This window comes from Trifolium pratense, linkage group LG2 (assembly GCF_020283565.1).
Source record: "Trifolium pratense cultivar HEN17-A07 linkage group LG2, ARS_RC_1.1, whole genome shotgun sequence".
NCBI classification, from domain to species: Eukaryota; Viridiplantae; Streptophyta; class Magnoliopsida; order Fabales; family Fabaceae; genus Trifolium; species Trifolium pratense.
In genome coordinates, this window is record NC_060060.1 from 52,503,853 (window position 1) to 52,520,544 (window position 16,692).

Consider the following 16,692-nt stretch of genomic DNA (forward strand, 5'->3'; position numbering starts at 1 on the left):
GGACAAAATTATGGTGTGTTTGGTAAGTCCAATAAGCTAGCTTATAGCTTATTGGACTAGCCTATAAGCTTGTTTGAAAAAAATAAGTGTTTGGTAAAAAAAATTTCTCACGAGCTTATAGTTTTTTTTGAGATGTTATTTCAAGTAGCGTTCGAGCTTATAGCTCATAGCTTTTTACATGTTTTTCCATTTTTAAACTTTAATTTAATTTAATTATTTTTTATAAAATAAAAAACTACCCACTAAAAAAAACTACTCACTACATATAAATGTCCTTTTATGTCTTTTTATATTTATCAATCATTTAAAAAGTTAATTTTACCAAACATTTTAATTTCAATCAGCTGGGTTTTCAGTTATCAGCTATAAGCTAGTTTTTTAGCTATCAACTATAAGCTAGCTTATAACTTAATTTTATCAAACAGAGCCTTAGTCTTATGTAAATCGACATAAAAAAAAAATTGGGTTTTTATGAAAACATGTACCCGACTCATCAAGTGGCTGTTTAATGTGTCATGTCGTTTAAAATGGAGAGAATTAAATTCCTGAAAATAACTAAAAAGTGATAATTTAAGAGTGAAATTTCTAGCACTAAACTAATACTTGACAAAAAATATAAAAACTAAAAATTAATAATTTAATCCTCAACAATAATTAAAAAGACGATTTAGTCTTTGATAATCTAACTACTAATTGTTGTTGTTGCCATTCAAAACAAAAATGTTGTGATTGTGATAAAGTCGCCTCATTATAAACGGTCATTTTGGCATTTTTGTTGTAGAAGCAACCATGTAATGGGGATCTCAAAGCCGGAATCGCTAGTAACCGCCGGTCAGCCATACGGCGGTGAATCCGATCCCAGACCTTGTACACACCGCCCGTCACACTATGAGAGCTAACCAAGCCCGAAGTCGTTACCTTAACCGCAAGGAGGGGGATGCCGAAGGCAGGGCTAGACATTTTCTCAATATTTTTTTTTAAGAAGCTAAATTAGCCCACCCAAATTGACGCAAAGAGAATCGAACCTCAAACCTCAAGAGGAGCACACTCCCAGGTCTCAAGCCAATATCAATGCACCAACCCAAGTGGGTTCATTTTCTCAATCCTTTCATAGTACTAGTTTGTTAGACTACAATCGTTTCAGTTTTATGAATTAATACATTAATTCAATTCTGAATTTATGATTATGAAAGCATCAAAGGAGATCATAAAACGCAAAAATTTGTAGGAAATGTATGGTTTGGAATTGAACCAATTGTTAGAAAGATATATGAGATTATATCTGAACATTTGTAAACTCTTACAGTAATAACTCATAACACTTAAATATAATAACTTGTGATACTTATAGATTTGCATCTTGCGCAGCCACTACAACATCATTTTGACGGCGCCTTGTGCTCATGATGTCTCTTCGGCTCTACTATTTTGTGTCCCACGGCCACTGTCGTTGCACCACCACTCTGCAACATCTACTATTTTTTGAATACAACATGTGGGTAATCCAAACAACCCACAACTTACTAGTATAACATCTTGCATCGGTTCATCTGCAAGTGTATGGTTTGAATTTTTTTATGACAAATGTTCGTCTGATCAACATTAACAGTAACGATGGTTCGAAAGATTCCTGCTTGAGCAGTACGCCAAAAAAAAAGAAAATGCCACAATCCTGGAGAACTACAGCAGTAGAAGTAACAACAGTTGAAAATTATCCTGTAGAATATCTTTGACGATAATCTTTTCTCACTGCCCAATGCATATTTACATAGGGCAAAGCGACTTGTTCATTCTCCTATTATAGACTGATTATAAACAGCATTGTCAAACTAAACAAATACAGTTTCAGGTGAAAGCTGCACATATATATCATCCAAGATCCTGACAGTTCTCTCCACTTCTCTAGACATTTGATGCAAACAGCTGAAGATTGATTATACCATGCACCTGCTCTCAACTTACACCTCGGTATATGGCACCAGGTCGAAGATCATCCATATTGTCAATATTTCTATAACCGTCAAGATCTCGTAGACATGTCCAAGCCCGACGTGCCAGAAACTCACGGTAATCATCTTCGGTGTAAAATATCTTCTCTTCAGTATGCACAGGGATACGGTCAGACTCATCATATAGGCATACTTTAATGGCCATTCCTGCAATGATAAAATATTGTTATGTTAACAGCAATTGTTAACAAACTCAACACATTTTGGGTGAAATACAGTTTAAGGGGTCCACAAATTCAAATCTCAATACATGAACTTTTAGCATGTGTTTGGTTATGTGGTGACGAGAAATGAGTTTGATAAAATTTATTTTGAGAGAATTGATTTTGATTAAAATTGAGTTGAACATAATTAATTTATGTTTGGATGTATTCACGAAAAATACATAACACCAAATAATTGAAAAATAATATAAGCAAGATTCCGTGATTAAAAAAACTTAATAATAATAAGCTGGTTCTGTGAGTCAACTTGTAAGCCTAGATCCATATAAGAATATTTTTTTCACAAATGTTCCGTATAAGAAATATTTGGCCATAAATAACAGAAAAATAATATAAGCATGGTTCATATAATTCAAAACATAAGCATGGTTCATATAACAAGGACACTTATAGACAATGATAGTATAATATAAAATAATTGTTCAACAAAAGTGTATAATTGATTTTATTGACCACAGAAGCTACCGATATGAGCTTCAAGAAAATTCAATTTTAGGCTCTAGAATCAATTTGCCTTTATTGAAGCCAAACATAATTTTTATGATCAAATCACGTTTCATACCCAACGTGCAACCAAACAGGTACCAAGTAATAGTAAAGCTCCAAGGCGTTAAAAGTAAAACCATTAAATTTGCATAGGTTAGCTAAAAGAATAAACTGAGCCTAACCTTCATCAAGGTGAAGAGTGTAATTTCCAATAGGCATGTCACGGTCAATGCTTCTGATAATTTGTTCCTCATCCTCCAACCAGAATGCACGTTTAGTTCTCAACCTAAAAGCAGCCCTAATTGCCTCCTTGATGGCTTCGGGAGTGCCATCAATACCTATTCGTCTTGTATAATCGCCCCATTTGACTGATATAACCCTTCCACAGCAAGACTGAGTTTCCCCACCTGCCAAAATAGGAAGAGCAATTAGCAGAAATAAGAAAAGTTAACCTAAAGGAAAAAAAAATTATGCACTAATCATTTATAGAGTTTACCATTTCCGGGAGTTTCTCTCCAATTCCAAGGAGGGACTCCACTTGCTGCAACTTCAGCTGCGGCAATGGCAAGAGGGTGTCCATCATGATCCAAACTTCTTTCAAGATTGAGTGTTGGTCTTCCAGAAGCTAATTGCATAGTATTCGAGAATGATGAGAAACATAAAGGAACTAATACTTTGGATAGAAAGAATGCATGAACATCAAAATGATATCCCATGTATATCTAAATCCTTATACCCCTTTCCTAAATTGGTGAATTCATTTTTCGTTTCCAAAATGATAAAAAAATTGACAATTATTAATGAATACTTAAATACTGATTTTGGCCATTAAAATGATGCAAAGAAAAGATATTTGAATATAAAAACTCATACATGGTAAGAAAAAAGGAGTATGAACTATGCATACTTCCTCTGACTATATGAACAATACCTGGTCATGCATAAACCTGATGAGTTACTACTAATGAAAATTTTAATCGAGACAAACTGATGAGTGATTGCAACAAGCAGGAACATTACTTTTTTCCACTATTTGAAGAAATAATTACCAGCCACGCATGAGCTGAATAAATTAATGGCAAAACACAATAACCAGAACATTCCAACAAAGTACACTAGTACAACATTTGAATTTTCATTTCAATAGGCTCTTCAAAGTAACAGTTCAACCTTTGCCCCACTCTTTTTATCGTAAAATGAAAGGTTTACAAGAAAAATGAACACCAAAAAGGTAGCAGGTCGGCTACGGTAGCGGCTAAATTCCCATGCAATGCATGTGCGTCTAGAAAACAAGACAGGATCAGCTGGTCCAACTGGTTTCAACCATAAACAGGACTCAAGTCCTGTCTGGTCAACCTATTAGATCAAATCTCTGCTAGATTGCTATATACATGTTCTTTAAACCAGTGTATTGCTTATTTTACATTCTTAAATTTGATAGAATAAAATATATATCTTGCAAAATATATAGCTTTTAAAATATTGGCTCGTATGATAATATTGTGATTTGTTTGCAGTAACTCTAGTGGTTTTGCATAAAATATAAAAAGTTCAATATACGCGTGAGATTTTAAATTTGTAAAACATGAACCAGTATTCAACTTGGCTATGGTATTGGGTCAGTGAGTGACTGAAATGAAATGGATGTAGCATACACTAGTTGTTATTTTCCAGTACAGCAATCTATGACTAGAACCAAATCAAATTGTCACATGGCATTAAAATTCTACATGATTCATGAACTGCAAAATATGAAATAATCTTAGGACACAACACAGGTGAACAGTAATAGAGTGGAAAATAAAAAGCTGACTTCAAAGACATACCTTCAACAGGCCCAAAAGAAATGTTGGCATCATCAATACCTGTACAGTAACATAACGAGTCAAACAACTGTTATTGAAGACAAAATGAGAGAAATTGTAACGAACAGACATCCAAATGCCACGACTCGGAATGACAACCAGGGAAAAACTACCAAGAATTCACTTGGGTTGCATGTGATGATTAAATATAATAGGAGTTAAATCCCCTTTGAGAACTTTGAAATTACAGTGATTTATACTCTCCTATATCAAAAATCATAAGCATAGGGAAAAATAGCACAGTTATCAAGCTGAATATCAATTGATATGGGCTGGTGATCACTACTTAAGTGTAGATTATTAACAAAGATATAAATTTAACTTCCAAACAGACTTCCTAAAGCTATAAAGGGGCAACCAAATGCTGCTTCTTTACTCCAGATTTCAGTTTCACAAAGGAGGAAAAATTATCGCGTGTCAAAATCAGTAATTTAAACAAGATCCAGACCTTTCGGAACTGTATTTGTTGGAAATTGGAAGTTGTAGTCAATTAGGCAGATACAAAGTCAATTAGGCAGGTACAAAAAGAGTAGTTAGGTTTATAACAGTCAGGTATTCCGTCGCATTATATCCACTTCGTAAGACAAGAATCATAGCCTAATATTCCAAGCCATAATGTTTGAGAAAAATATCAAATCAGCCCTTCTTTTTTTTTAAAAAAAAAAAAATTGTTGGAATTGGTAGACTACCAACTCTTTGGTTTTTCTAATGCTACATACACATTTTCTTTTACACAGACGGCATATGCATCTGTGCCAAAAGTCAAATGTTGTCAATAATCTGTTGGATTTAAGTTTGATGCCAAACACCATCACTAAATATGCATTGCGCAAAAACAGTTTGAATCAATGTTGTCAATTGCGGATCGCAGAAAAAATAGCGGTATGTTCAAATTCCTCTGTGCAACAATCCTATAGCACTGCTATAGCCACTACAAAATATTTTGTACTAAATACTGTATCGCGGAAAAATGGCGATTTGCTCAAATTCCGCTATGCAACAGCGCCGCTATAGCCGTTATTCAAAAACACTGGTTTGAATCTGTTGGGAATTTCGCCTTCGTTACGGTCCAGACCCAGCCGTCTGATTGCGGCATTTGGGTTGCCTTCATTGCAGCCTACAACACCTTCATTGTGTTGGGTGTGCAGGGGTAGATTTAGTCCCACATTGCTTAGAGATACGGCATGTATCGCATTTATAAAGTTTGGGCAACCCTCACCTTACAAGCTGGTATTGTAGGGTTGAGTTAGGCCCAACCTAAAAATTCTAAGAGAATCCTATCATTATTGCCTCAAAAGTCATATTCTTTAAGAGTAAACCAATAATTCGTCAGTACAAAATTTAGAGAGGTGACGTACCCTAAAAACCCTGGCCATAATAGTCCTTAATGGGTTCAACATTAGTGACTAATATTACCGACATTAATAGATTTTACGGACTAGATTACATTTTTACATTAAAAAAGATTCACTTCTAGCCTGTTTGCTTTAGCTTTTGAGAACTCACAAAGTAGATTTTACGAGAAGAAAGAAAAACTTTCTTTGATAAAAAGTGCATCGGCAAGCAATTTATTCGCATGCTTCCACCTATAATTTTATCAAACAGGCTCTCGTGTTCGAGACACGGAAATGATGCCACGCCACATGTTTAAAAGCCTACGGCCAGCAACTTTTTCGCACGCTTCCAAATATAATTCATATCAAACAAGCTCTCGTGTTCGAGACACGGAAATGATGCCACACCACGTGTTTGGAAGCCTAGGGCCAGCAACTTTTTCACACGCTTCCAACTATAATTTATATCAAACATGCTCTCATGTTCGCGACACGGAAACGATGCCACGTGGCATGTTTGAAAGCCTAAATAAACACGCGAACCCGAATTGCCTGCAGTTGGAATAACATGCTGTTTCACTTCTCAGCCATTAATTAGAGATCAGACGGTTGAGATTACTCGCTAGCAAAATCAACTTCAAATAATCTCGACTCTCAATCCCAAATCAAACGGCTAAGACCAATAACTACGCGCCAACTGCAGACCAGGCCAGCAACTTTTTCGCATGCTTCCAACTATAATTTATATCAAACAAGCTCTCGTGTTCGCGACACGGAAATGATGCCACGCCAGTACGCCACACGTTTGGAAGCCTAAGGCCAGCAACTTTTTCACACGCTTCCAACTATAATTTATATCAAACATGAAATAACACGAACCCGAATTGCCTACAGCTGAAATAACACGCTGTTTCACATCTCAGCCGTTAATTAGAGATCAGACAGTCGAGATTACTCACTAGCAAAATCAAATTCAAATAATCTCAACTCTCAATCCCAAATCAAACGGCTAAGACGAATAACTACGCGCCAACTGCGCGCGAAAATTAAACTTATCTGCCACCAAATCGATAAACACACTTATCTGCCACCAAATAATCATGCACAAGAGCACAACATGACATTGACTAAAAAAAGATTGAGCTACAGCATAAAACTCTTTATCAAATCAAACAGTGCATCAAAATTAAACTTTATACTCAAATAAGCACGATTGCATATAAATAAATAAAAAAACAGAAACAAATCAACAATTATCCAAACAAAGCATCAAATCAATTTTACCAAAACACAAACAAAGAATGGTAAAACTATTGAATTAACCTTTATCAGCAAAGTGCATGTAAGAAGATTCAACTTTAGAAGAAGGAGTAAGACTCTTATACTGAGCACACTTACTCCTCTCTCTTAAGATCTCATCAATCTCTTTATAACAACTCATTTTCCCAGAACCACTTCCACCTCTATCTTGATGATGTTTAGCTTTCTTAAACTCTTTCAAAAGATTCCTCCATTTATCAGTACACATAGTCGGTGACCGATCAAAACCCTTTTCTCTCATCTTCGCCGAAATTTGTTCCCAAAGATGCTTATTCGATTTCGAAGTATTGAAAAGTGAATCCATCTCTCTTCTTAAACCAATCAGACTTCGTGTCTCATCTTGTACCCAAGTTTCAGCTCGTTTTTTAGGAGCTTTGATCTCCATCTCAGGATCTTCACCGCTACTTTCTGCAGTTAGAATCATTTGTGGCGGTGGTGCTTGTTGGAGTTGATGGTGATGGTGTTGTTGTTGCGGTTGCGGTGGTGGTGGATGTGGTGGTGGTGGAAGATCGGCGTTGGTTACAACTTCCATCATCATGTCTCTTGCTTCTTCTTTGTAGAAATCGATTGGACGAGGCTTTTCTGATGATAGATACATTATTGCTTATTTGCTGAATAATCGATTTTGCTGAGTAATCGATTTTGGGATGATGAATTGAATTGAAGAGAAGAGAAAGAGAAAAGACAATGGTTTGTGTTATGTACTAAAAATTAGTTTTGTTGTAGTAAAAAAGGTTGAATTGAAGTAGTAAAAGTTTGGGTTTTGTGTGTGTAAAAATATTGTCAGCGTTAAGTAAAAGTTTTTTCGTTTGTTTGATGTGTAAAGGAGGATGAGGTTGAGTGAGACTTGAGATGGACGTGTCTGTCTCTTTTTTATATTCAACTAAATTAATTTAGATATTTTTTATCATTTTTTTAGGATAATACTACCGATAATGTTTTTTTTAGTGTATTATTTATTATTAGACTTTTGCCATTTTGTGAAAAATAAATAAATTAGAGTTTTTTGTTGTCAAAAAAAAGAAAGAGTTTTGTTGAAAAAAAATCAAATAGTTTAGCTAAAGTGGTAAATGTGTTTTAATTAAGGAAGAGTTATTTGTGTTAGAACTTTGCTATTTATAGCGAATACTATTATAATGAATTCATTGTGAAAGAATTGTGAAGTGTTACATTTTCTACTTTAGTGGAAAATATGGGTGGGTTTATGTAAAATCAAAAAAATTGTTGTAGTTGCTTTTGTTATCGTCGTGTTTTTGTGAAAGTTTTTTTTGTGATATATAGTGTTTTCATTTGTTAAAATCTGTATTTGAATATTTCATGAAATAATATTTTGGTGAGAACTGGAGGTTAAAACCAACAATAAAAAAAACTAGTAAATATATACGATTTTATAGAGCGATCCTCAAAGACTCACGTCACAAAAAAACTTATAATATTTTAATGTTCCCTTCTCTTATTCATTGTTCTCAATGGACAAATGCACACAAGAAGATTGCAAATCTGAAGAGAGATTATCTCAACGGTAATGTGTTATCATTTTTTTTCGGGTCATCTCTTCACCATAAATAGATTAGTCAATACTAATAAAATGTACACCATGTATATAATATATATCAACACCTCTTTCCTTCCCACTCATTCTCGCATTGACTTGTGCGTATAAAGAAAATATGGCTAATTAGAAACTTAAAAGGGGATAATTCATTTTATATGCTAGACATAGTTTTAGGTGGAGATTAATCCATGTTAAATGATAAAGTCTTTTGTAGTCATAGACAAAACACCTCAGTTTTAGCCACATCTTGTTAAAAATCTACACTTTATTTAAATGATAAATAAATTATAAAATTTGGAAAAACGAAACCCCTCTTCTGCATCTCACCGAGCAACTATTTTCTCATAAAACCAATCTTGTTCACTCTCTAGTCTCTACCATGAATGTTGCAACATCCCAACCTCCTCAAGCCAGAGTAAACAAGAATGTTGAATTATGTGTTGTCCTAGTCGGAAGCGGTGAAATGGTTGCTTGAAGGAAGATATATAGCTAACATTCAAGTCATCAATAAAGTCAAAGAGAAGAAAAAGAAAGAAAAAAAACACACACAACACAATATTATTCGATAGAATGTAACTTAGATTTAATTATGTTCGTAATTTTTTTTTAAGAAGCCAAATCAATATATTAAAATAAAAAGTTAAGTACAGAGTGTGTCTAACAAGAAAAATTACAAAGTAGTAAATATGTTCATGTAGAAAAACAATATGATATTTTCCATAACTAAAATCCATAAGAAAAAAAAAACATAACTTAAAAATTCGACGATTTGCTGCTGCTCTGTAACAACGACGGAGAAAGAAAAAACATCATGACATTCACGTTCAACTCAGTGGTACAACCACCAGAACCTCCAGACAAAAGAGGAGATAGTGATAATCATGCCAATGGAAAAGTAGTGAAAGAGATGGTATCTTTTAGAGATAAATTGCTGGGTAATCAAATCTTAGCAGAAAGAGAAAAAGTGGATCTTTTAGCAACAAACAAAGCAAAGGTTGAGCTTGTTCAAGGGAATAGGCTTATGCCCATGCTCCATGTTAAAAATTCTGTGATTGATGAACTCAGTGAACCATGGAAGGATGCTCTTATTGTGAAACTATTGGGAAAATCCTTGGGTTACAACACCATGAAGGCTAAACTTGAGATTGTGTGGAAACTCACAGGAGGTTTTGAATTGATGAACGTTGGTAACTCTTACTACATGGTTAAGTTTGATGGGATGGAAGACAAAAATAAAGTGATTAATGGAGGTCCTTGGATCATCTCTGATCATATTTTGGCAGTGAGTCAATGGTCTCCAACATTCAACGCCACAACTGCAACGATAGACAAAACTGTGGTCTGGATCCGAATACCGAGTTTAAATCTTGTTTATTATGATGAGAGCCTTCTTTGGGCGCTGGGATCTATGGTCGGTACTCCTATCAAAGTAGATCTTCATACTCTTGAAGTGGAAGAAATAGTCACAAGAAAGGCGGGGGTTTGAATTGTGACCCTTTTAAAAATTTAATCTTGCACTACATAATTGATCTCAAGTGTATACTTGGATAAATGTTAGTTAAATATAAAACAGCTTGTTCAGAGAATGTTCTCTGCTGTGTTAGGAGAACGTTCTCTGCTATGTTTGGAGAATGTTCTTTGTTGTGTGAGAATTCAAAGTGAATGTAAATTAAGTGGTTTGTGTGATGTGTGTTTACAGAAAATAAATAGTTAAAGGTAAGAGAGATTCACACACAAAATTTATACTGGTTCACCCGAATCCTGGGCTAGTCCAGTCCCCACGCCTGTGAGTTTTCCACTATAATCTAGATCCAGATTACATAAACTTCCCTTTGATCTAAGCCCAGATCAAAGACCCTTTATAATCTAAAACCAAGATCACAAAGTATCCAGCTATATCCAGCTGATCTACCTTTGCAAGGTAACCTCAATCAATTATACCCAATTGACTTGAGAAAATCCTAATGATTTATCAATGGTTTCTTGGATCTAAGCTTTTAATCACACCTAACCGGTTGTGAAGCTTACAAATGAATTACACTCAAAATACTCATGAAATATAGATCCTATTTTTCTAGAGGGCTTGGAGTATGAGTGAAAAAGAAGAGACAAAGATACAACCACTTAAAAGTGAGTTGTGTAGCAAAGTGGTCTCTTGAGATATTTGCTTTGTTGAAACTCAAAGGTTAGTTTGAGAAGCAAATAAAAACACTCAATATACCATAAGTATAGATGAGAATGAAGATCTTTGAGTGTGAGTGATAAAAGAAGAGTTTTATGACTTGTTGACAAAAACAAGTATTGATGATTTGTAGCTTGAACTCTTGCTCTTCTTGTGCAACCAACCATGTTATTTATAGATGGAGATGTCCCTCTGTAGTTTGAACATCAATTATAACCGTTGAGAGTATAGAAATAGTTGTTGTGAGAGAAACAAAACAGTCCATGTGAATCTGTCATTTAGATGTTTCAGGAGATCGTTCTTCTGATGGTCTCTGACCGTCACATTGTACTTGATGGCAAAAATATTCTTTAGCCAACTGTCAATGAGTTGTTTCTGAGTATATATCTGTTGCAAACATATTCCCCATGTGTGGAAATCAGATTGGGATGCCTTTGGATAAGATTGCCACATAAGTGTAAAAATCTGGGAGACCATTCTTCTGATGGTCTCTGACTGTGACATAGTACTAGATGGTAGAGATATTCGTTTTGCCAACTGTAAATGAGTTGTTTCTGACATATATCCGTTGCAAATATATTCCCCATGTGTGGAAATAAGATTGGGATGCTTTGGATAAGATTGCCACATAAGTGCAAAAATCTGAGAGACCATTCTCCAGAATTCTGGAGATCATTCTCTGTACTGGTGTAGATAATCCCCATGTGCTTAATGAGTTGTTGCAAGTTGTCAAACAGCTGTAAACACTCAACAAAGGCATAGAGTAGCAACTGTTCACTTGTCCTTCAAAGGACACATGAATAGTAAAGGAATTATTCTTTTATGGGAGAATGTAGCAACCCATGTCATAGTCTTTGTACTTGATTCAGTATTGAAGCTTTCATTGGTCTAAATAACAGCACCAGTTGTCCATGAGGGAATCATAAACCTTGGCAAGAGATATGTTCATATAACTCCTTGAATATGACAACAAGAGAATGTTCTCTAGTCATAATTCATTCGTTGCCTTATATGATTTATTCCACTGCTATGAGCCTTGGAATAACTCTCGTATAAAAGTTCATTCTTGTCTTGTACCAAGTTGACTTTATGAAAAGTGATTATCCTTGAACACGCAAACTTGGGAGACCGTTCTGAGAACGTTCTGCTGACTTATAAATAATTCAGCCTTTGAAATGATTTCTTCTTCAAAGTTGATTCTTGTCATTGTGCTGAACTGATATGAATGCTCTTGAGTGAAATAAACATGTTCATGATGAGAACATTGTTTCATAAGAGTTGATAATATTTCTTTTCTATATGAGAAGACAATATCTTCTTTGGTCAATCAACTTTGAATTCTTTTGTTGTTGCAAAACTTTCCACAATTTCTCTATGATGTTTTGCACACATCGTTGCTTGTTCAATGAGTATCTTTAGGATTATATAGTGGAGGCGTGAGTGTACTCATCATTGAGAGTGATTAAAACTTTTATGCATTGTGCATAAGCTCCTTTAAAAACCTCGTGGAAGATCATTCTCAAATATTGTCATCTTGACAAGCTTTGGAAGAATGATACTTTGAGTAGCTTTTGACGATCTTTCGTACATGCATCATTCCTTTTGATATTAATTGCAATTGTAATTCTTCAAAGCATGTAGTACAAAACTCAATGTAAGTTTTGTCACACAACATCAAATATATTCTTTTGTAGCTTGTGATGCAGGTTTTTCCATCTTGATTCTTCAACTACGATCCTCTTAATCTTCCTTGAATATTTAATTCCCATTGTAAACCTTGTGGTGAAGATGAAGACTATTAACCATGAAGTTCACTTTCTTGCTTGAACGTTCAATGAATCATCGTATGATTCAAACAACAGTCTTTAAAAATCTTCATGAAGCTTGTGATACTACTGTTGTAATTATCTGATGATACTCCAATTGTTTCATTGTTTGAGTATATAAAATGCACTTGTTGATGTGAGCGGCCTCTAACTCGTCCACTTTTGTCATTATCTGTCTTTGAACAAAAACTCAAGTGCAACCATCAGTAGATCACCATTCATAAAACTTAACATTTATTCCATAAAGTTTGTTGTCATTAAAACACATATCAAAAAGGATTTTGCTTCAACAACTCTGAAAGTGGCTCGGGGTAGATTCGCTAGAATGTGCGTTGAAATTGATCTCACGAAACCGGTCGTTGGTCGAGTTGGTATTAATGGGGATTGGTACCATGTGCAATATGAAGGTCTCCATATCATATGTACACAGTGTGGATGCTACGGCCACGTCTTGCAAGATTGTTCAATGAAAAAAAAAAACAGTGTACCGACGGAGAAAATGAAAAATTCCGACGAAGTTGACGGCGTCGGAGGTGCTACTGTTACCGGAGAAAAATCGGTGGAAAAAGAAAACGTAAATCATAGAGTGATTAATGTTGAGATCTCTGCTAATTGGGTTCAATACGTTGGGGAATTAATACCTGATTTATTGCATGGAGAATGGATTAAAGTTGAGAGAAGAAATAGGAACAAGCAAATGAATGCACGCGGTTTTAATGGACAGGCTGGTATTGGGCAAAGTCAACAATCTAAAAATCATATTCTTAACATGGTGGAGAAATTAAATAAACAATATACACCCCATAAAAGCAACGTGAATGAAAGTGGCTCACCTAGTTACAAAAACAAAAACCGGTCAAGAAAAAAAGGCCTAGAAATGATCCAATTGGGCCAAGTAAGACAATTCCAAAAGAGTCATCTAATGTGTATAAGGGGGGTTATATAGCAACCCAAGGCAAAATGGGCCTTGAAAAAGATCAAGTGGAGCGGTCCATTGATAAGAATGGAACTCATCTTGAGCATGAGCCTAGAACTATTGAGAAGCATCACGGCAATACGACCTCAGTGCAGCACGACAACATGAAAACTCAAGCTATTCCAAATGAAAAGGGAAACACGGGAGTGACTAAGAAAAGTGGGGATAATATTGGGGGAATAACCCATGACACCAATATGCTTTTAAACTAATGTATCCTTTTTTTAGGAGTATTTTAGTTTTTACTTCTTTTTGTTTTTTAATGATTGTTATTAATTGGAATTGTAGAGGGGCTCAAGGGATTAATTTCCGGCGAGCTCTTAATAACTTTTGCAGGAAGAACAAAGTTGACATAATAGCCTTACAAGAGACACGTTGTAGTGGGACTACTGCCAAAAAGACAATTAAGAAGTTGGGTTTCAAAAATCATGTTATGGCTGAAGCAATAGGCTTCTCTGGGGGTATTTGGTTAATGTGGAACAGGTCAGACATTCAAGTCCAGTTAATTCAAAATGACTTTCATTTTCTTCATGTGCAGGTAAGTGAGAAAGATATGGAACCATGGCTTCTTACGGTGGTTTATGCTAGCCCACGAGAGAATGAGAGACAAGATACTTGGCAATTATTCAAACAGCTTGCTACTTCTATCAACACACCGTGGCTTATGATGGGAGATTTCAATGAAATTGCTTATCCTAATGAGAAGAAAGGAGGTGCACCAGCTGATGTTAGAAAATGTCAGACTTTTAAATTTTAATAGTTGGATCAATGATTGTAACCTTCTTGAAGTCACAACCGCAGGAACACGTTTTACTTGGAGAGGTCCCAAGTGGAATGGGAGGGATAGAGTTTTCAAGAAACTTGACCGTGTCCTTTGTAATGTTGATTGGAGACTGAAGTACCACGAGGGTTTTGCTAAGGTTCTGCCGAGAGTTCAATCTGATCATCATCCCATTATTGTGTTCCTTAATGGGGAGGCTACTACTAATAGAAATCGCCCCTTCCGCTTTGAGACAGCATGGACTTCCCATGATGATTTCAATGATTTTCTTCATTCAAAGTGGGAGAAAGATAGAGATATTGTGCAAAGCCTTCACAATCTTACAACTCATCTCAAAAAGTGGAATAAAGAGACTTTTGGAGATATCTTCAAAAGAAAGAAGGAGATTCTGGCAAGACTTAACGAGATTCAAAATAGTTCCAACTATGGTTACATCACATTTCTTGAGAAGTTGGAAAAAGAATTACAAGATCAACTCGTTGTTACCCTTTATCATGAAGAGTGCCTCTGGTTTCAAAAATCTAGAAGTCAGTGGATCACAGATGGAGATCGAAATACGAAGTATTATCATTCCAAAACCATTGTCAGAAGGAGACGCAACAAAATCATTTCTCTGCGCAATGAGGATAGAACTTGGGTTGATGATCCAGAAAGATTAAAAGATTTGGTTCGAAAGTTCTTTATCAACTTATTTAAAGAGGATGAAGAGGTTCATGATCCAATTATTTCTTGGACTACTTACCCAACGAACATGGAAGCTCACCATAATGCCTTAAGTGCCACAATCCAGTTTGTTGAATGTAAGGAAGCTCTTTTTGATATGGGGCCTATGAAAGCTCCTGGAGAGGATGGTTACCCTGCCTTATTTTTTCAACAATGTTGGGACACTGTGGCCGACTCTCTTTTTCAGTATGTTAATCAGGTTTGGGTTAATCCTTCTCTCATCTCTTCGATTAATAATACTTTGCTTGTGTTAATTCCTAAAGTTGATAGGCCTGAATTTGTTTCTCAATTTCGTCCAATAGCTTTGTGTAATGTTGTCTATAAAATTATCACTAAGGTTATTGTGAATAGAATTAAGCCTATGTTGGATGGGATCATATCTCCTTACCAATCCAGCTTCATCCTAGGACGCACCATTCATCATAACATCATAGTAGCTCAGAAAATGGTGCATTCTTTGACTAAGATGAAAGGTAATAAGATGTTTATGTCCATTAAAATTGACCTTGAGAAGGCTTATGATCGTCTTAATTGGAAATTTGTGGAAAATTGTCTAGATTAGTGTAAGTTTCCTCCTAATCTCATTAACATTATCCATCATTGCATTTCCTCTTCCTCTTTCAAAATTTTATGGAATGGTGAGAAAACAGATATGTTTACTCCTTCGAGAGGCATTAGGCAAGGCGACCCTTTGTCTCCTTATCTTTTTGTCATTTGTATGGAACGATTGTCTCATATTATTGCTGACCAGGTGGATGCTCAATATTGGAAACCCATGCGGGCAGGTAGGTACGAGCCTCAAATATCTCATCTTCTTTTTGCTGACGATCTTCTTTTGTTTGTAGAGGCTTCTATCGAGCAAGCACGTTGTATTATGCATTGCCTTGATCTTTTTTGTCAAGCTTCTGGACAAAAGATCAATAATCAGAAAACTGAAATATATTTCTCTAAGAATGTTGACAATCAACTCAGGGAAGATATTTTAAATCATACAGGTTATAAACAAGTGAACAATATGGGCAAGTATTTGGGAGCGAACATCAGCCCAGGCAGAACTACTAGGGGAAAGTTTAATAATATCATTGATAAAATTCAAAACAAGTTGAGTGGATGGAAACAACAATGTCTGAGCTTCGCTGGCAGACTTACTCTATCTAAATCTGTTTTAAGCTCTATACCATATTATCATATGCAGTATGCGAAACTCCCTAAAACCCTTTGTAGTGAGATGGAAAAAATTCAAAGGATCTTTTTATGGGGAGACACCGACCAAACTCGGAGACCTCATCTAGTGGGATGGGACGTTTGTTGTCTTCCTAAGAATGAGGGTGGTCTGGGTATTAAGAGACCTCAGTATATGAATGATGCTTTTCTGATGAAGATGCTTTGGAATCTGATCAACAATCCAAAT

The 16,692-nt window shown here is 35.5% G+C and overlaps 2 protein-coding genes across 3 annotated transcripts; one reads left to right on the forward strand and one right to left on the reverse strand.

The window, feature by feature from the left end:
• Positions 1 to 1,704: 1,704 nt before the first annotated feature.
• On the reverse strand, positions 1,705 to 8,082 carry LOC123907830 (trihelix transcription factor GT-4-like). 2 transcript variants are annotated; one of them, XM_045958220.1, is made up of 5 exons: positions 7,242 to 8,082; positions 4,546 to 4,584; positions 3,216 to 3,344; positions 2,902 to 3,126; positions 1,705 to 2,156 (listed from the first exon to the last, which is right to left on the reverse strand). In XM_045958220.1, exons 1-5 carry the CDS (start codon positions 7,834 to 7,836, stop codon positions 1,954 to 1,956), a joined length of 1,191 nt encoding a protein of 396 aa, XP_045814176.1. In that variant the 5' UTR covers positions 7,837 to 8,082; the 3' UTR covers positions 1,705 to 1,953. The 2 variants fall into 2 exon arrangements, with proteins under 2 accessions (XP_045814176.1, XP_045814178.1); XM_045958222.1 differs by having other exon boundaries at positions 7,317 to 8,051.
• Positions 8,083 to 9,604: 1,522 nt separating this feature from the next.
• On the forward strand, positions 9,605 to 15,843 carry LOC123904920. Its single transcript, XM_045954521.1, has 4 exons — positions 9,605 to 10,222; positions 13,232 to 13,536; positions 14,066 to 14,490; positions 14,579 to 15,843. The coding sequence occupies exons 1-4, from the start codon at positions 9,605 to 9,607 to the stop codon at positions 15,841 to 15,843; spliced, it is 2,613 nt and encodes an 870-aa protein (XP_045810477.1).
• Positions 15,844 to 16,692: the final 849 nt, after the last annotated feature.